Below are 20,443 nucleotides of genomic sequence, written 5' to 3' on the forward strand. Positions count from 1 at the left end.
GCCCACTGTTGGGTAGGGACCGTCTCTATGTGTTGCCAACTTGTACTTCCCAAGGGCTTAGTCCAGTGCTCTGCACACAGTAAGCGCTCAATAAATACGATTGATGATGATGATGATGACTGTGAGCCCACTGCTGGGTAGGGACCGTCTCTATGTGTTGCCAAACTGTACTTCCCAAGCGCTTAGTCCAGTGCTCTGCACACAGTAGGCGCTCAATAAATACGATTGAATGAATGAATGAAGTGACTTGCCCAAAGTCACCCAGCTGACAATTGGCGGAGCCAGGATTTGAACCCATGACCTCTGACTCCAAAGCCCGGGCTCTTTCCACTGAGCCACGCTGCTTCTCTACTTTTGCTTCTAGACTGTGAGCCCACTGTTGGGTAGGGACCACCTCTATATGTTGCCAACTTGGACTTCCCAAGCGCTTAGTACAGTGCTCTGCACACAGTAAGCGCTCAATAAATATGATTGATTGATTGATGTTGCCGATTCTGCCCCTCCCTCGGGTTCCTTCCTCGGGTTCGCTTCCGGGGTCTCACCGGGGTCAAGGTCTGAAACGCCAGCTGGGAAGCCAAGAGGCACGCATCACACATACATGTGCACACACATGCACACACGCAAACACACACACACACACACACACACACACACACACACACACACACCCCTTCCCCCCCCCTTCCCCGGGGCAACCCCAACCCCCTCTCCCTTCTCCACTGGAAATTCGCTGTGGGTAGGGAATGGGTGCTTATCGTTTTATTGGACTCTCCCAATAATAATAATAATAATAATAACAATAATGGCATTTATTAAGTGCTTACTATGTGCAAAGCACTGTTCTAAGCGCTGGGGTAGACACAAGGTAATCAAGTTGTCCCATGTGGGGCTCACAGACTTAATCCCCATTTTCCAGATGAGGGAACTGAGGCCCAGAGAAGTGAAGTCACACAGCCGACAGTTGGCAGAGCCGGGATTTGAACCCACGACCTCTGACTCCAAAGCCCGGGCTCTTTCCACTGAGCCACGCTGCTTCTCCCAAACACTCAGTACAGTGTTCTGCACACGGTAAGCGCTCACGAAATCCGACGGGGTGACTGGTCTGCAGAGAAACAGGGTCCGGTTGCCCGGGCCCCTCCCTTGGGGGTCCCTGGCCCCTGCCAGGGGAGGTGGGGGTGCTCGGAGAGACCCTCCAACAGCAGCGAGAACATTCCAGCGCTTAGTACAGTGTCCAGCGCTTGGTAAGCGCTGGGAAAAGCAGCGTGGCTCAGCGGATGTGGCTTTGGAATCAGGGGTCATGGGTTCAAATCCAGGCTCCGCCAATCGTCAGCTGTGTGACATATGTTGCCAACTGGTACTTCCCAAGCGCTTAGTCCAGTGCTCTGCACACAGTAAGCGCTCAATAAATACGATTGAATGAGTGAATGAAAAGTCACTTAACGTCTGTGCCTCAGTTATCTCATCTTATCTTATTTATTTTACTTGTACATATCTATTCTATTTACTTTATTTTGTTAATATGTTTTGCTTTGTTCTGTCTCCCCCTTCTATCAATCAATCAATCGTATTTATTGAGCGCTTACTGTGTGCAGAGCACTGTACTGAGCGCTTGGGAAGTACAAGTTGGCAACATATGGAGACAGTCCCTACCCAACAGTGGGCTCACAGTCTAAAAGGGGGAGACAGAAAACAAAACCAAACATACTAACAAAATGAATTAAATAGAATAGATATGTACAAGTAAAATAAATAAATAGAGTAATAAATATGTACACACATATAAACATATATACAGGTGCTGTGGGGAGGGAAAGGGAAGGAGGTAAGATGGGGGGGATGGAGAGACTTCTAGACTTTAAGCCCACTGTTGGGTACGTACCGTCTCTATATGTTGCCAACTTGTACTTCCCAAGCGTTTAGTACAGTGCTCTGCACACAGTAAGTGCTCAATAAATACAATTGATTGATTGATTAATTGACTGATCTGTAAAATGGGGATTAAGACTGTGAGCCCCATGCGGGACAATCTGATTACCTTGCAACCTCCCCAGCGCTTAGAACAGTGCTTTGCACATAGTAAGTGCTTAATAAATGCCATCAAAAAAATGCCATTATTATTATTATTTCAGGATTGAGACCCTCCCTCCCCCCAGTTAGGGGAGCTTCAAGAGGCTTGGGAATGGCAGAAAACTTTCGATTTCTACTTTCCAAGCATTCAGTCCAGTGCTCTGCACACAGTAAGCGCTCAATAAATGCCATTAAAAAATGCCATAATTATTATTACTTTTATTATTTCAGGATTGGAACCCTTCCTCCCCCCCATTAGGGGAGCTTCAAGAGGCTTGGGAATGGCAGAAAGCTTTTGATTTCTACTTCCCAAGCGTTCAGTTCAGTGCTCTGCACACAGTAAGCGCTCAATAAATGCCATCACAAAATGCCATAATTATTATTATTATTTCAGGATTGAGACCCTCCCTCCCCCCCATTAGGGGAGCTTCAAGAGGCTTGGGAATGGCAGAAAACTTTCAATTTGTACTTCCCAAGCGTTTAGTACAGTGCTCTGCACACAGTAAGCGCTCAATAAATGCCATCAAAAAACTGCCATAATTATTATTATTATTATTATTTCAGGATTGAGACCCTCCCTCCCCCCCATTAGGGGAGCTTCAAGAGGCTTGGGAATGGCAGAAAACTTTCAATTTGTACTTCCCAAGCGTTTAGTACAGTGGTCTGCACACAGTAAGCCCTCAATAAATACCATCCAAAAAATGCCATTATTATTATTATTATTATTATTTCAGGATTGAGACCCTCCCTCCCCCCAGTTAGGGGAGCTTCAAGAGGATTGGGAATGGCAGAAAACTTTCAATTTCTACATTTCAAGCGTTGAGTCCAGTGCTCTGCACACAGTAAGCGCTCAATAAATACAACTGAATGAATGCAGTAAGCCCTCAATAAATACCATCCAAAAATGCCATAATAATAATAATAATTATTATTATTATTATTATTTCAGGATTGAGACCCTCCCTCCCCACCATTAGGGGAGCTTCAAGAGGCTTGGGAATGGCAGAAAACTTTCAATTTGTACTTCCCAAGCGTTTAGTACAGTCCTCTGCACACAGTAAGCGCTCAATAAATGCCATCAAAAAAATGCCATAATTATTATTATTATTATTATTTCAGGATTGAGACCCTCCCTCCCCACCATTAGGGGAGCTTCAAGAGGCTTGGGAATGGCAGAAAACTTTCGATTTGTACTTCCCAAGTGTTTAGTCCAGTGCTTTACACAAGGTAAGTGCTCAATAAATGCCATCAAAAAAATGCCATTATTATTATTTGAGGATTGAGACCCTCCCTCCCCCCAGTTAGGGGAGCTTCAAGAGGCTTGGGAATGGCAGAAAACTTTCGATTTGTACTTTCCAAGTGTTTAGTCCAGTGCTCTGCACACAGTAAGTGCTCAATAAATACGACTGAATGAATGCAGTAAGCCCTCAATAAATACCATCCAAAAAATGCCATAATAATAATTATTATTATTATTTCAGGATTGAGCCCTTCCCTCCCCCCAGTTAAGGGAGCTTCAAGAGGTTTGGGAATGGCAGAAAACTTTCGATGTGTACTTCCCAAGCTTTTAGTACAGTGTTCTGCACACGGTAAGCGCTCAATAAATACGATTGAATGAATGCAGTCGGCGCTCAATACAATTGAATGAATGAATGAATGAATGAGTGAACTTCCAAGTCCAGAGGCAGGGGAAGGGGTCCACAACTTCTTTCCGGGGTACAAAAAGGGGGTGTGGGACCCTTCTTGCGGTGGGTTTGGGAAGGGGGCAGAATTCCAGATCCTGGAATTCCCGGATTCTCCGTGCACATTTATCCCTCTGTGGTGGGCAGTGTGGCGATGGTGGGTCGGGGGTCCCGGCTCAGGAATTAGGGGTACGGCCAGCGGGGAAGTCTCTCGAGGGGGGGAAAGGACGGTTTTGATGGTTCCATCTTTGCTGGGGGGCACGATCGCCTGGGTCCCCTTCCCATCCCCGCTTCTTGGGTGCACTGGTCAATCCGGCGAATCGCTGTCCTGCCCTGTACCTCAGTTTACCACCCAGCACAAGCCAGGGGCGAGGAAGTGGGAGGGAAAGGAGGGGATGGGGTGACCTTTCCCCCCAACCAGTCACTCAACTCCTCCCTAGGTAGCAAACAAAACTTTGTTTTCATTCATTCAATAGTATTTATTGAGCGCTTACTGTGTGCACAGCACTGTACTAAGCGCTTGGGAAGTACAAGTTGGCAACAAATAAAGACGGTCCCTACCCTCTCTGTCTCCCCCTTCTAGACTGTGAGCCCACTGTTGGGTAGGGACCGTCTCTATGTGTTGCCAACTTGGACTTCCCAAGCGCTTAGTCCAGTGCTCTGCACACAGTAAGCGCTCAATAAATACGATTGAATGAATGAATGAATGAATGACCCCGCCCCCCTCATCCAGGGGGTCACAACCCTGATCTGACCTTCTTCCCCCAACTCCAGAGGGGGTGGAGTTTGGTTTCTTTTTTTAATGACATTTATTAAGCGCTTACTGTGTGCAAAGCACTGTTCTAAGCGCTGGGGAGGTTACAAGGTGATCAGGTTGTCCCACAGGGGGCTCACAGTCTTAATCCCCATTTTCCAGATGAGGTAACTGAGGCCCAGAGAAGTTAAGTGACTTGCCCAAAGTCACACAGCTGACAAGCAGCAGAGCCGGGATTTGAACCCCTGACCTCTGACTCCAAAGCCCGGGCTCTCTCCGCTGAGCCACCTTAAGTCTTCCCCCTCCCCACCCCCAAGAGGCATCACCCCCAGCCCAACCCCAGAATTTGGAGCCAGCCCCCTCCTCTTTTCTTGGGCCTCAGTTTCCCCCTGGAAAGGAGGAGGAGGAGACCTTTCCCCACGTGAGCGTCATCTCCTTGGCAAATGCTTGGAGATCCTGGAAGTGGGGAAGCGACCCCCCCAATAATAATAATAATGGTATTTGTTAAGCGCTTACTATGTTCCTATGTGCCAAGCACTGTTCTAAGCGCTGGAACCCACCCCCTGGAGCAGGGAAGCGACCCCCCCCCCCCCGAATAAAAGTAATAATGGTACTTGTTAAGCGCTTACTATGTGCCAAGCACTGTTCTAAACGCTGGATTCCACCCCCTGGAGCAGGGAAGTCCGGAAAGGTGGCTCTGGGATACCCTACTCTTTCCCTGGGTCTCAGTTTCCCCTTGGAGAGGTGGAGGAGGAGACCCTTCCCCACGTGAGTGTCAATTCCTTGGCAAGTGCTTGGAGATCCTGGAAGTGGGGAAGCAATACCCCCAATAATAATAATGGTATTTGTTAAACGCTTACTATGTTCCTATGTGTCAAGCACTGTTCTAAGCGCTGGAACCCACCCCCTGGAGCAGGGAAGCGAACCCCCCCCTAATAAGAGTAATAATGGTACTTGTTAAGCATTTACTATGTGCCAAGCACTGTTCTAAGCGCTGGATTCCACCCCCTGGAGCAGGGAAGTCCGGAAAGGGGGCTCTGGGACACCCTACTCTTTCCCTGGGTCTCAGTTTCCCCTTGGAGAGGAGGAGGAGGACACCCTTCCCCACGTGAGTGTCAACACCTTGGCAAGTGCTTGGAGATCCTGGGGGTGGGGAAGCGACCCCCCAATAATAATAATGGTTTTTATTAAGTGCTTACTATGTTCTTATGTGCCAAGCACTGTTCTAAGCGCTGGAACCCGCCCCCTGGAGCAGGGAAGCGACCCCCCCCCACCACCACCAAGAGTAATAATGGTACTTGTTAAGCGCTTACTATGTGCCAAGCACTGTTCTAAGCGCTGGAATCCACCCCCTGGAGCAGGGAAATCTGGAAAGGGAGCTCTGGGACACCCTACTCTTTCCCTGGGTCTCAGTTTCCCCCTGGAGAGGAGGAGGAGGAGACCCTTCCCCACGTGAGTGTCAACTCCTTGGCAAGTGCTTGGAGATTCTGGAGGTGGGGAAGCGACCCCCCAATAATTATAATGGTATTTGTTAAGCGTTTACTATGTTCCTATGTGCCACGCACTGTTCTAAGCACTGGAACCCGCCCCCTGGAGCAGGGAAGCGACCCCCGCCCCCCACCGAATAAAAGTAATAATGGTACTTGTTAAGCGCTTACTATGTGCCAAGCACTGTTCTAAGTGCTGGAATCCACCCCCTGGAGCAGGGAAGTCAGGAAAGGGGGCTCTGGGACGCCCTACTCTTTCCCTGGGTCTCAGTTTCCCCTTGGAGAGGCAGAGGAGAAGACCCTTCCCCACATGAGTGCCAACTCCTTGGCAAGTGCTTGGAGATCCTGGAGGTGGGGAAGCGACCCCCCAATAATAATAATGGTATTTGTTAAGCGCTTACTATGTTCCTATGTGCCAAGCACTGTTCTAAGCACTGGAACCCGCCCCCTGGAGCAGGGAAGCGACCCCCCCCCCCCCACAATAAGAGCAATAATGGTACTTGTTAAGCACTTACTATGTGCCAAGCACTGTTCTAAGCACTGGAATCCACCCCCTGGAGTAGGAAAGTCCGGAAAGGGGGCTCTGGGACGCCCTACTCTTTCCCTGGGTCTCAGTTTCCCCTTGGAGAGGAGGAGGAGGAGACCCTTCCCCACGTGAGTTTCAACTCCCTGACAAGAGCTTTGAGACCACAGCGGTGCAGAAGCGACCCCCTCCCCACCCCTCCTGGAGCAGGAAAGCATCACTTGTAACGCCCCCTTTTTTCTTTCCTTGGGCCTCAGTTTCCCCATGAGGAGGAAGAGGAGGAGACCCTTTCCCAGGTGAGTTTCAACTCCCTGACAAGTGCTTTGAGACCCCACGGGTGGAGAAGTGACCCTAGGGGGAAGGAAAGCGTCAGCTCTAACGCCCCCTCCTCTTTCCTTGGGCCTCAGTTTCCCCATAAAGAGGAGAAGACGCTTCCCCATGAGAGTTTCAACTCCTTGACAAGTGCTTTGAGACCCCAAGGGCGGAGAAGTGACCCTCTGGGGCAGGAAAACATCACCTCTAACACCCCCTCCTCTTTCCTAGGGCCTCAGTTTCCCCCTGAAGGGGAGGAGACCCTTCCCCACGAGAGTTTCAACTCCGGATAAATGCTTTGAGATCCCAATGGAGGAGACGCGACCCCATCCCCACCCCTTCTGGAGCAGGGAAGCGTCAGCTCTAACGCCCCCTCCTCTTTCCTTGGGCCTCAGTTTCCCCCTGAAGGGGAGGAGACCCTTCCCCACGAGAGTTTCAACTCCGGATAAATGCTTTGAGATCCCAACGGAAGAGAAGCGACCCCATCCCCACCCCTTCTGGAGCAGGGAAGCGTCAACTCTAACGCACCCTCCTCTTCCCTTGGGCCTCAGTTTCCCCCTGAAGGGGAGGAGACCCTTCCCCACGTGAGTTTAACTCCCTGACAAGTTCTTTGACAGCCCAAGGGCAAAGAGGCAACCCTCTGGAGCGGGAAAACATCACCTCCAACGCCCCCTCCTCTTTCCTTGGGCCTAAGTTTCCCCCTGAATAGAAGAAAACCATTCCCCACGTAAGTTTAACTCCCTGACAAGTTCTTTGAGACCCCAAGGGTGGAGAAGCGACCCTCTGGAGTGGGAAAACATCACCTCTAACGCCCCCTCTTCTTTCCTTGGGCCTCAGTTTCCCCCTGAATAGGAGAAAACCATTCCCTACGTGAGTTTAACTCCCTGACAAGTTCTTTGAGACCCCAAGGGCGGAGAGGCAACCCTCTGGAGAGGGAAAACATCACCTCCAACGCCCCCTCTTCTTTCCTTGGGCTTCAGTTTCCCCTTGAATAGGAGAAAACCATTCCCTACGTGAGTTTAACTCCCTGACAAGTTCTTTGAGAGCCCAAGGGCGGAGAGGCGAACCTCTGGAGTGGGACAACATCACCTCCAACGCCCCCTCCTCTTTCTTTGGGCCTCAGTTTCCCCTTGAATAGGAGAAAACCATTCCCCACGTGAGTTTAACTCCCTGACAAGTTCCTTGAGACCCCAAGGGTGGAGAAGCGACCCTCTGGAGAGGGAAAACATCACCTCCAAGGCCCCCTCCTCTTTCCTTGGGCCTGTTTCCCCCTGAATAGCAGAAAACCATTCCCTACGTGAGTTTAACTCCCTGACTAGTTCCTTGAGACTCCAAGGGCGGAGAGGCGACCCTCTCGAGCGGGAAAACATCACCTCTAACGCCCCCTCTTCTTTCCTTGGGGCTCAGTTTCCCCCAAATAGGAGAAAACCATTCCCTACGTGAGTTTAACTCCCTGACAAGTTCCTTGAGACTCCAAGGGTGGAGAGGCAACCCTCTGGAGCGGGAAAACATCACCTCTAACGCCCCCTCCTCTTTCCTTGGGCCTCAGTTTCCCCCTGAAGGGGAGAAAACCATTCCCCACGTGAGTTTAACTCCCTGACAAGTTCCTTGAGACCCCAAGGGTGGAGAGGCGACCCTCTGGAGCGGGAAAACATCACCTCCAATGCCCCCTCCTCTTTCCTAGGGCCTCAGTTTCCCCCTGAAGGGGAGAAAACCATTCCTCACGTGAGTTTAACTCCCTGACAAGTTCCTTGAGACCCCAAGGGCGGAGAGGCGACCCTCTGGAGTGGGAAAACATCACCTCCAACGCCCCCTCCTCTTTCCTAGGGCCTCAGTTTCCCCCTGAATAGAAGAAAACCATTCACCACGTGAGTTTAACTCCCTGACAAGTTCCTTGAGAACCCAAGGGCGGAGAGGCGACCCTCTGGGGCGGGGAAGCATTACCTCCAACGTCCCCTCCTCTTTCCTTGGGCCTCAGTTTCTCCCTGAATAGAAGAAAACCATTCCCCACGTAAGTTTAACTCTCTGACAAGTTCTTTGAGATCCCAAGGGTGGAGAAGCAACCCTCTGGCGCGGGGAAGCATCACCTCTAACGCCCCCTCTTCTTTCCTTGGGCCTCAGTTTCCCCACGGAGAAGACCCTTCCCCACGTGAGTTTAACTCCCTGACAAGTTCCTTGAGACCCCAAGGGCGGAGAGGCGACCCTCTGGAGCGGGAAAACATCACCTCCACCGCCCCCTCCTCTTTCCTTGGGCCTCAGTTTACCCCTGAAGGGGAGAAAACCATTCCTTACATGAGTTTAAGTCCCTGACAAGTTCTTTGAGAGCCCAAGGGTGGGGAAGCGACCCTCTGGAGCAGGAAAACATCACCCCTAACGCCCCCTCTTCTTTCCTTGGGCCTCAATTTTCCCCTGAATAGGAGAAAATCATTCCCTACTTGAGTTTAACTCCCTGACAAGTTCCTTGAGACCCCAAGGGTGGAGAGACGACCCTCTGGAGCAGGAAAACATCACCTCTAATGCCCCCTCTTCTTTCCTTGGGCCTCAGTTTCCCCCTGAATGGGAGAAAACCATTCCTTACATGAGTTTAACTCCCTGACAAGTTCCTTGAGACCCCAAGGGCGGAGAGGTGACCCTCTGGAGCGGGAAAACATCACCTCTAACGCCCCCTCTTCTTTCCTTGGGCCTCGGTTTCCTCGTGAATAGGAGAAAACCATTCTCTACGTGAGTTTAACTCCCTGACAAGTTTTTTGGGAGCCCAAGGGTGGAGAAGCGATCCTCTGGAGCGGGGAAGCATCACCTCTAACGCCCCCTTCTCTTTCCTTGGGCCTCAGTTTCCCCACGGGGAAGACCCTTCCCCACACGAGTTTAACTCCCTGCCAAGTTCCTTGAGACCCCAAGGGCGGAAAGGCGACCCTCTGGAGCGGGAAAACATCACCTCCACCACCCCCTCCTCTTTCCTTGGGCCTCAGTTTCCCCTTGAATAGGAGAAAACCATTCCCTACGTGAGTTTAACTCCCTGACAAGTTCTTTGAGAGCCCAAGGGAGGAGAAGTGACCCTCTGGAGCGGGAAAACATCACCTCCAATGCCCCCTCCACTTTCCTTGGGCCTCAGTTTCCCCCTGAAGGGGAGAAAACCATTCCCTACGTGAGTTTAACTCCCTGACAAGTTCTTTGAGACCCCAAGGGTGGAGAGGCGACCCTCTGGAGCGGGAAAACCACCTCCAACACCCCCTCCTCTTTCCTTGGGCCTCAGTTTCCCCCTGAAGGGGAGAAAACCATTCCCTACGTGAGTTTAACTCCCTGACAAGTTCTTTGAGAGCCCAAGGGCGGAGAGACGACCCTCTGCAGCGGGAAAACATCACCTCTAACGCGCCCTCTTCTTTCCTTGGGCCTCAGTTTCCCCCTGAATGGGAGAAAATAATTCCCTATGTGAGTTTAATTCCCTAACAAGTTCCTTGAGAGACTCCAAGGGCGGAGAGACGACCCTCTGGAGCGGGAAAACATCACCTCTAACGCCCCCTCTTCTTTCCTTGGGCCTCAGTTTCCCCCTGAATGGGAGAAAATAATTCCCTACGTGAGTTTAACTCCCTAACAAGTTCCTTGAGAGACTCCAAGGGCGGAGAGGCGACCCTCTGGGGAGGGAAAACATCACCTCTAACGTCCCCTCTTCTTTCCTTGGGCCTCAGTTTCCCCCTGGATAGGAGAAAACCATTCCCTATGTGAGTTTAACTCCCTGACAAGTTCCTTGAGACCCCAAGGGTGGAGAGGCGACCCTCTGGAGCGGGAAAACATCACCTCCAACGCCCCCTCTTCTTTCCTTGGGCCTCGGTTTCCCCTTGAATAGGAGAAAACCATTCCCTACGTGAGTTTAACTCCCTGACAAGTTCTTTGGGAGCCCAAGGGTGGAGAAGCGACCCTCTGGAGCGGGGAAGCATCACCTCTAACGCCCCCTTCTCTTTCCTTGGGCCTCAGTTTCCCCACGGGGAAGACCCTTCCTCACGTGAGTTTAACTCCCTGACAAGTTCCTTGAGACCCCAAGGGCGGAGAGGCGACCCTCTGGAGCGGGAAAGCATCACCTCTAACGCCCCCTCTTCTTTCCTTGGGCCTCAGTTTCCCCCTGAATGGAAGAAAACCATTCCCTACGTGAGTTTAAGTCCCTGACAAGTTCCTTGAGAGACCCCAAGGGCGGAGAGGCGACCCTCTGGAGCGGGAAAGCATCACCTCCAACGCCCCCTCTTCTTTCCTTGGGCCTCAGTTTCCCCCTGAAGGGGAGAAAACCATTCCCTACATGAGTTTAACTCCCTGACAAGTTCTTTGAGAGTCCAAGGGCGGGGAGGCGACCCCCTCCCCACCCCCTGGAGTAGGGAATCCCGGAAAGGGGGCGGTGGGGGGGTCTCCTCTATGTCCCCCTGTCTCCCCCTCCCCTCCAGGCAGCCCCCCTCGTACCTTTCCCCCTTAGGGGGCTTCGCACCTCCTCCCTGCTGAGCTGGGTGATGACGGCCGAGCCGTCCATGGGGGCCAGGCCTCGGGCCCAGGGACCCCCGACCCTCGCCCCCCAGCTCGGCCCGGCCTGCAAGGGGGGGAGGGCAGGGAGGGGGAGGGGAAGGGGGGGAAAGGAAAAAGAGGGGGGGAGAGGAAAAAGAGGGGGGGAAGGGGATCCCCGGGAAATCAGGAGGGGAAAGGGAAGGGGAAAAAAGGCCTAAGGAAGGGAGGGAAGGGAGGGAGCCAGAGCCAAGGGGGGGAAGGGAGGGGGCGCGGAGGAAACTTTGTTACAACATGGAGTTTCCTCCCCGCGAGGCGGATACAAACATGGAACCCGCCGCCGTTTCAAGGCTCCCCCTTAAAAGGGCGATGGCCTCGAGCCCCGGCCCACTGTCCCACTTGGTAATAATTATCCATCAAGCCACCAATCCGTCGTATTTATTGAGCGCTTACTGTGTGCGGGGCACTGGACTAATAATTATCAAGCCATCAATCCGTCGTATTTATTGAGCGCTTACTGTGTGCGGGGCAGTGGACTAAGCGCTTAAGTTGGCAACGTATAGAGACGGTCCCTACCCAACAGTTGGGCTCACACGCTAGAAGGGGGAGACAGAAAACCAAACCAAACATACTAAGTAAAATAAATAGAATAGATCATCATCATCATCAATCGTATTTATTGAGCGCTTACTGTGTGCAGAGCACTGGACTAAGCGCTTGGGAAGTCCAAGTTGGCAACATCTAGAGACAGTCCCTACCCAACAGTGGGCTCACAGTCTAGAAGGGGGAGACAGAGAACAAAACCAAACATACTAACAAAGTAAAATAAATAGAACAGATCATCATCATCATCAATCGTATTTATTGAGCGCTTACTGTGTGCAGAGCACTGGACTAAGCGCTTGGGAAGTACAAGTTGGCAACATCTAGAGACTGTCCCTACCCAACAGTGGGCTCACGCTCTAGAAGGGGGAGACAGAGAACAAAACCAAACATACTAACAAAGTAAAATAAATAGAATAGATCATCATCATCATCAATTGTATTTATTGAGCGCTTACTGTGTGCAGAGCACTGGACTAAGCGCTTGGGAAGTACAAATTGGCAACATATAGAGACAGTCCCTACCCAACAGTAGGCTCACAGTCTAGAAGGGGGAGACAGAGAACAAAACCAAACATACTAACAAAGTAAAATAAATAGAACAGATCATCATCATCATCAATCGTATTTATTGAGCGCTTACTGTGTGCAGAGCAGTGGACTAAGCGCTTGGGGAGTCCAAGTTGGCAACATATATAGTCCCTGCCCAACAGTGGGCTCACAGTCTAGAAGGGGGAGACAGAGAACAAAACCAAACATACTAACAAAATAAAATAAATAGAATAGATATGTACAAGTAAAATAAGTAAATGGTGTAGCAAATATGTACAAACATATATAGATATATACAGGTGCTGTGGGGAAGGGAAGGGAAGGAGGTAAGATGGGGGGTGGAGGGGGGACGAGGGGGAGAGGAAGGAATAGATATGTACAAGTAAGATAAATAGAGTAATAAATGTGTACGCTGTCGGGTAGGGACCGTTCTCTATATGTTGCCGACTTGTACTTCCCAAGCGCTTAGTACAGTGCTCTGCACATAGTAAGCGCTCAATAAATACGATTGAATGAATGAATGAATGTACAAACATATATACATAGGTACAGGTGCTGTGGGGAAGGGAAGGAGGTAAGATGGGGGGATGGAGAGGGGGACGAGGGGGAGAGGAAGGAAGGGGCTCAATTATTACTATTACTGCCCCCACCTTACCTCCTTCCCTTCCCCGCAGCACCTGTATATATGTTTGAACGGATTTATTACTCTATTTATTTATTTGACTTGTACATATCTATTCTATTGATTTTATTCTGTTAATATGTTTGGTTTGGTTGTCTACCTCCCCCTTCTAGACTGTGAGCCTGCTGTCGGGTAGGGACCGTCTCTACATGTTGCCAACTTGGACTTCCCAAGCGCTTAGTACAGTACTCTGCACACGGTAAGCACTCAATAAATACGATTGATTGATTGATTGATTGATTAATAATAATAATGATGATGGCATTTATTAAGCACGTACTACGAGCCCGGGCCCACTGCCCAACTTAATAATAGTAGTAATAATAGTAATTATGGCATTTATTAAGCTCTTACTATGTGCAAAGCACCGTTCTAAGCGCTGGGAAGGTTACAAGGTGATCAGGTTGTCCCATGGGGGGGCTCACAGTCTTCATCCCCATTTTACAGATGAGGTCACTGAGGCACAGAGAAGTGAAGTGACTTGCCCAAAGTCACACAGCTGACAATTGGTGGAGTTGGGATTTGAACCCATGACCTCTGACTCCAGAGCCCAAACTCTTTCCACTGCGCCACGCATAGTAATAATAATGGCATTTATTAAGCGCTTACTATGTGCAAAGCACTGTTCTAAGCACTGGGGAGGTTACAAGGTGATCAGGTTTTCCCACGGGGGGCTCACAGTCTTCATCCCCATTTTCCAGATAATTTCCAGAGAAGCAGCGTGGCTCAGTGGAAAGAACCTGGGTTTTGGAGTCAGAGGTCGTCGGTTCGAATCCCGACTCTGCCACTTGTCTGCCGGCTGACCTTGGGCAAGTCACTTTACTTCTCTGAGCCTCAGTGACCTCATCTGTCAAATGGGGAAGAAGACACTCCACCACATGTCTGCTGTGTGACCTTGGGGAAGTCACTTCACTTCTCTAGGCCTCAGTGACCTCATCTGTCAAATGGGGATGAAGACTGTGAGCCCCACGTGGGACAACCTGATCACCTTGTAACCCCACCAGTGCTTAGAACAGTGCTTTGCACACAGTAAGCGCTTAACAAATGCCATCATTATTGTTATTATTATTATTATTCATTCAATCGTCTTTACTGAGCGCTTACTGTGTGCAGAGCACTGGACTAAGCGCCTAGGAAGTCCAACTCGACAACATCTAGAGACGGTCCCGACCCAACAACGGGCTCCCAGGCTAGAAGGGGGAGACGAACAACAAAACAAAACATGGGGACAGGTCCAGGTCGTTGGAATCCTTCCCTTGGGAGAGCAGATAATAATAATAATAATGATAATGATGATGGCATTTGTTAAGCGCTTACTATGTGCCAAGCACTGTTCTAAGCGCTGGAGGGGGATACAAGGTGATCAGGTTGTCCCACGGGGGGCTCACAGTCTTCATCCCCATTTGACAGATGAGGGAACTGAGGCACAGAAAAGCTAAGTGACTTGCCCAAAGTCACACAGCTGACGATTGGTGGAGCTGATGGGGTGCAGAGCACTGGACTAAGCGCCTGAGTCCCACCTCCGCCCCCCCCAATTTTGCTCGTCTCCATCCCAGCGCTTAGTACAGTGCCTGACACATAGGATGTTGTTGGCTGCTGGGTGACCTTGGGAAAGTTGCTTCGCTTCTCTGGGCCTCCATGAGAAGCAGCGTGGCTCAGTGGAAAGAGCCCGGTCTTTGGAGTCAGAGGTCATGGGTTCAAATCCCGGCCCCGTCTACTGTCAGCTGTGTGCCTTTGGGCAAGTCACTTCACTTCTCTGTGCCTCAGTGACCTCATCTGTAAAATGGGGATTGACTGTGAGCCCCCGGTGGGACAACCTAATCACCTTGTAGCCTCCCCAGCGCTTAGAACAGTGCTTTGCACATAGTAAGTGCTTAATAAATGCCATTATTATTATTATTATTATCTGGAATAGGGGGATGGAGACTGTATCCAGCCCGATTTGCTTGTGTCCACCCCAGCGCTTAGGACAGTGCCTAGCACATAGGATATTGCTAGCTGCTGGGTGACCTTGGGGAAGTCACTTCCCTTCTCTGGGCCTCCGTGACCTCATCTGGAAAAGGGGGATGGAGACGGTGGGACCCAAGTGGGACAGGGACTGTATCCAGCCCAATTTTCTTGTGTCCACCCCAGCGCTTAGGACAGTGCCTGGCATCATCATCATCATCATCAATCGTATTTATTGAGCGCTTACTATGTGCAGAGCACTGTACTAAGCGCTTGGGAAGTACAAATTGGCAACATATAGAGACAGTCCCTACCCAACAGTGGGCTCACAGTCTCCTGGCACATAGGAAGGGCACAACAAATACCATCATTATTACAGTTGGCTGCTGTGTGACCTTAGGCAAGTCGCTTCACCTCTCTGGGCCTCTTTGACCGCATCTGGAAAATGGGGATGGAGACGGCGAGCCCCATGTGGGACAGGGACTGTGTCCACCCCGATTTGCTTGTGTCAACCCCAGCGTTTAGTACAGTGCCTGGCACATAGGAAGGGTGCGGGGTGTACCGTCGTTATTATTGCGGGCTGCTGGGTGACCTTGGGAAAGTAGCTTCCCTTCTCTGGGCCTCCGTGACCTCATCTGGAAAAGGGGGATGAAGAGGGTGGGACCCAAGTGGGACAGGGACTGTGTCCATTCATTCATTCATTCATTCAGTCGTACTTATTGAGCGCTTACTGTGTGCAGATGTGCCTAGAGCTGTAATTTTATTTGTTCTGACGATTTTGACCCATCTCCATATTTTGTTTTGTCGTCTGTCTCCCCCTTTTAGACTGTGAGCCCGTTGTTGGGTAGGGACCGTCTCTAGATGTTGCCGACTTGTACTTCCCAAGCGCTTAGTACAGTGCTCTGCACGCAGTAAGCGCTCAGTAAATACGATTGAACGAAGGAATGAATGTTTGTTTGCCCGTTGTTTCGGCATGTTCGGCCCTGGCACAAACCCACATACTGCGGCTCCCCCTGAAAGCTGGGTCTCTGGAGCCACAGAAGCTGTGTGGCCTAGTAGCTAGAGCCGGGCGAGCCTGGGAGTCCGAAGGACCTGGGTTCTAATCCTGCCTCCCCAACTTGTCTGCTGGATGGCCTTGGACAAGTCACTTCTCTTCTCCGGGCCTCAGTTACCTCATCTGTAAAGTGGGGATTAAGAGTGGAAGCCCTATGTGGAACAGGGGCTATGCCCAACCCGACTGGTTTGTATCCACCCCAGTGCTTAGTACAGTGCCTGGCACATAGTAAGCGCTTGTATATCTTTTTTTAGACTGTGACCCACTGTTGGGTAAGGACTGTCTCTATATGTTGCCAACTTGTACTTCCTAAGCGCTTAGTACAGTGCTCTGCACACAGTAAGCGCTCAATAAATACGATTGTTGTTGTTGATTGTTGATCTTTTAGACTGTGAGCCCACTGTTGGGTAGGGACTGTCTCTATATGTTGCCAACTTGTACTTCCTAAGCGCTTAGTACAGTGCTCTGCACACAGTAAGTGCTCAATAAATACGATTGTTGTTGTTGATTATTGATCTTTTAGACTGTGAGCCCACTGTTGGGTAGGGACTGTCTCTATGTTGCCAACTTGTACTTCCCAAGCGCTTAGTACAGTGCTCTGCACACAGTAAGCCCTCAATAAATACGATTGTTGTTGTTGATTGTTGATCTTTTAGACTGCAAGCCCACTGTTGGGTAGGGACTGTCTCTATATGTTGCCAACTTGTACTTCCCAAGCGCTTAGTACAGTGCCCTGCACACAGTAAGCGCTCAATAAATACGATTGATTGATTGATTGATTTGTACATGTTTATTATTCTATTTATTTTATTAACGAGGTGTATATTATCTGTAATCCTATTTATCTATTTTGCTGCTATCGATGCCTACTTGCTTTGTTTTGTTGTCTGTCTCCCCTTTCTAGACTGTGAGCCCCTCGTCGGGTAGGGATTGTCTCTCTCTGTTGTCGAATTGTACTTTCCAAGAGCTTAGTACAGTGCTCTGCATACAGTAAGCGCCCCACCACCTCCTTCACCTCCCCATAGCACCTGTAGATATGTTTGTACAGATTTATTACTCTATTTATTTTACTTGTACATATTTACTATTCTATTTGCTTTGTTAATGATGTGCATCTAGTTTGATTTCTATTTGTTCTGACGACTTGACACCTGTCCACATGTTTTGTTTTGTCGTCTGTCTCCCCTTCTATTCATTCATTCATTGTAATAATCAGTCATTCATTCAATCATATTTATTTATTCATTCATTCATATTTATTTATTCATTCATTCATTCAGTCGTATTTATTGAGCGCTTACTGTGTGCAGGGCACTGTACTAAGCGCTTGGGAAGTCCAAGTTGGCAACATAGAGAGACGGTCCCTACCCAACAGCGGGCTCACAGTTTAGAAAGGGGAGACAGACGACAAAACAAAACATATTAACAAAATGAAATAAATATTCTAGACTGTGAGCCCGTTGGTGGGTAGGGATTGTCTCTATCTGTTGCCCAATTGTACTTTCCAAGCACTTAGTCCAGTGTTCTGCACACAGTAAGCGCTCAATAAATACGATTGAATGAATGAATTAATAAATAAATATGAATGAATGAATAAATAAATATGATTGAATGAATGACTGATTATTACTTGCCTTCTGCGTGAACCTGGGCAACCCATTTCACTTTGTAGCTCCATTCCCTCATCTGCAAAATGGGGATTAAGACTGTGAGCCCCATGTGAGATTTAGACTGTGAGCCCACTGTAGGGTAGGGACTGTCTCTATATGTTGCCAACTTGTACTTCCCAAGCGCTTAGTACAGTGCTCTGTACACAGTTAGCGCTCAATAAATAGGATTGATTGATTGATTGATTGACTGTGTCCAACCCTAATATCTTGTATTTTCACCAGCTCATAGAATAGGGCCTGGCACATAGAAAATGCTTAACAAATATCACAATTATTATTTTTAGCCCGCAGCTCATTGATGATGAAGTGTTCCCGGTCATGGTTCATTCAATCATATTTATTCATTCATTCAGAAGCAGCGTGGTTCAGTGGAAAGAGCCCGGGCTTGGGAGTCAGAGGTCATGGGTTCAAATCCTGGCTCCGCCAACTGTCAGCTGTGGGACTTTGGGCAAGTCACTTCACTTCTCTGGGCCTCAGTTCCCTCATCTGTCAAATGGGGATGAAGCCTGTGAGCCCCCCGTGGGACAACCTGATCACCTTGTAACCTCCCCAGCGCTTAGAACAGTGCTTTGCACATAGTAAGCACTTAGACTGTGAGCCTGCTGTTGGATAGGGACCGTCTCTATATGTTGCTAACTTGTACTTCCCAAGCGCTTAGTACAGTGCTCTGCAAACAGTAAGCACTCAATAAATACGATTGAATGAATGAACAAATGCCAGCATTATCATTATTATTATTATTATTTATTGAGCATTTACTGTGTGCAGAGCATTGAACTACTGAGAGCTCACCTCCTCCAGGAGGCCTTCCCAGACAGAGCCCCTTCCTTCCTCTCCCCCTCGTCCCCCTCTCCACCCCCCATCTTACCTCCTTCCCTTCCCCACAGCACCTGTATATATGGATATATGTTTGTACATATTCGTTACTCTATTTATTTATTTATTTATTTTACTTGTACATATCTATTCTATTCATTTTATTTTGTTAGTATGTTTGGTTTTGTTCTCTGTCTCCCCCTTTTAGACTGTGAGCCCACTGTTGGGTAGGGACTGTCTCTAGATGTTGCCAACTTGGACTTCCCAAGCGCTTAGTCCAGTGCTCTGCACACAGTAAGCGCTCAATAAATACAATTGATGATGATGATGATGAACTAAGCGCTTGAGAGATTACAAAGTGGATGCCTGCGGAAGCCCGCCTCCATCGTTCTCTGCTGGGGGCTGCCTCCAGGACTCACGTCCTGGAGGGTCACCGAAGGGAAGCCCTCTAGACTGTAAGCTCGTTGTGGGCAGGGAATGTGTCCCCTGGACTCCCTCCAATCTGACTTCCGTCCACTTCACTCCACGGAATCCGCCATCTCAAAGGTCACCACCTTCTTGACAAATCCAAGGGCCCTACTCCATCCTGATCCTCCTCGACCTCTCAGCAGCTTTTCATTCATTCAGTCGTATTTATTGAGCCCTTACTGTGTGCAGAGCACTGTACTAAGTAGGGACTGTCTCTATATGTTGCCAATTTGTACTTCCCAAGCGCTTAGTACAGTGCTCTGCACACAGTAAGCGCTCAATAAATATGATTGATGATGATGATTCCCTTCTCCTCAGCATGTTATCCAACCTTGGCTTCATGGACTCCATCCTCTCCTGGTTCTCTTCTTATCTCTCTGGCCGTTCATTCTCAGTCTCCTTCGCGGGCTCCTCCCCCAGCCCCATCCTCTAACTGTGGGGGTCCTTCAAGGGTCAGTTTTTGGTCCCCTTCTATTCTCCATCTACACTCACTCCCATGGAGAACTCATTCGCTCCCACGGCTTCAACAACCATTTCTATGCAGACGATACCCAAATCTCCATCTCCTCCCCTGATCCCTCTCCCTCTCTCTCCAGGCTGGCATCTCCTCCCGCCTTCAAGACATCTCTACTTGGACGTCCTCCTGTCACCTCAAACTTAACATATTCAAAACAGAAGCTCCTTATCAATCAATCAATCAATCAATCAATCGTATTTATTGAGTGCTTACTGTGTGCAGAGCACTGGACTAAGCGCTTGGGAAGTACAAGTTGGCAACATAGAGAGACAGTCCCTAGCCAACAGTGGGCTCACAGTCTAAAAGGGGGAGACAAAACCAAACATACTACAAAATAAAATAGAATAGATATGTAGAAGTAAAATAAATAAATAAATAGAGTAATAAATATGTACAAACATATATACGTATATACAAGTGCTGTGGGGAAGGGAAGGAGGAAAGATGGGGGGACCCAGTGTCAATCAATCAATCGTATTTACTGAGCGCTTACTGTGTGCAGAGCACTGTACTAAGCGCTTGGGAAGTACAAGTTGGCAACATCTAGAGACAGAGACTGTGGGCTCACAGTCTAAAAGGGGGAGACAGAGAACAAAACCAAATACACTAACAAAATAAAATAAATAGAATAGATATGTACAAGTAAAATAGAGTAATAAATATGTACAAACATATATACATATATACAGGTGCTGTGGGGAAGGGAAGGAGGTAAGATGAGGGGGATGGAGAGGGGGACGAGGGGGAGAGGAAGGAAGGGGCTCAGTCTGGGAAGGCCTCCTAGAGGAGGTGAGCTCTCAGTAGGGCCCTGAAGGGAGCCCTCGCAA

The 20,443-nt window shown here is 49.3% G+C and overlaps 1 protein-coding gene across 2 annotated transcripts in view; it reads right to left on the reverse strand.

The window, feature by feature from the left end:
* The window catches only part of CTDSP1 (CTD small phosphatase 1), a 49,759-nt gene extending 38,361 nt beyond the window's left edge, over positions 1–11,398 (reverse strand). For both annotated transcript variants that reach the window (XM_038741558.1, XM_038741516.1), the window contains exon 1: positions 11,272–11,398. In XM_038741558.1, coding sequence (XP_038597486.1) covers positions 11,272–11,338 — 67 coding nt within the window. In that variant the 5' untranslated portion in view covers positions 11,339–11,398. The remainder of the gene's footprint in view (positions 1–11,271) is intronic.
* Positions 11,399–20,443: the final 9,045 nt, after the last annotated feature.

Source organism: Tachyglossus aculeatus, chromosome 1 (genome assembly GCF_015852505.1).
Source record: "Tachyglossus aculeatus isolate mTacAcu1 chromosome 1, mTacAcu1.pri, whole genome shotgun sequence".
Lineage (NCBI taxonomy): Eukaryota > Metazoa > Chordata > Mammalia > Monotremata > Tachyglossidae > Tachyglossus > Tachyglossus aculeatus.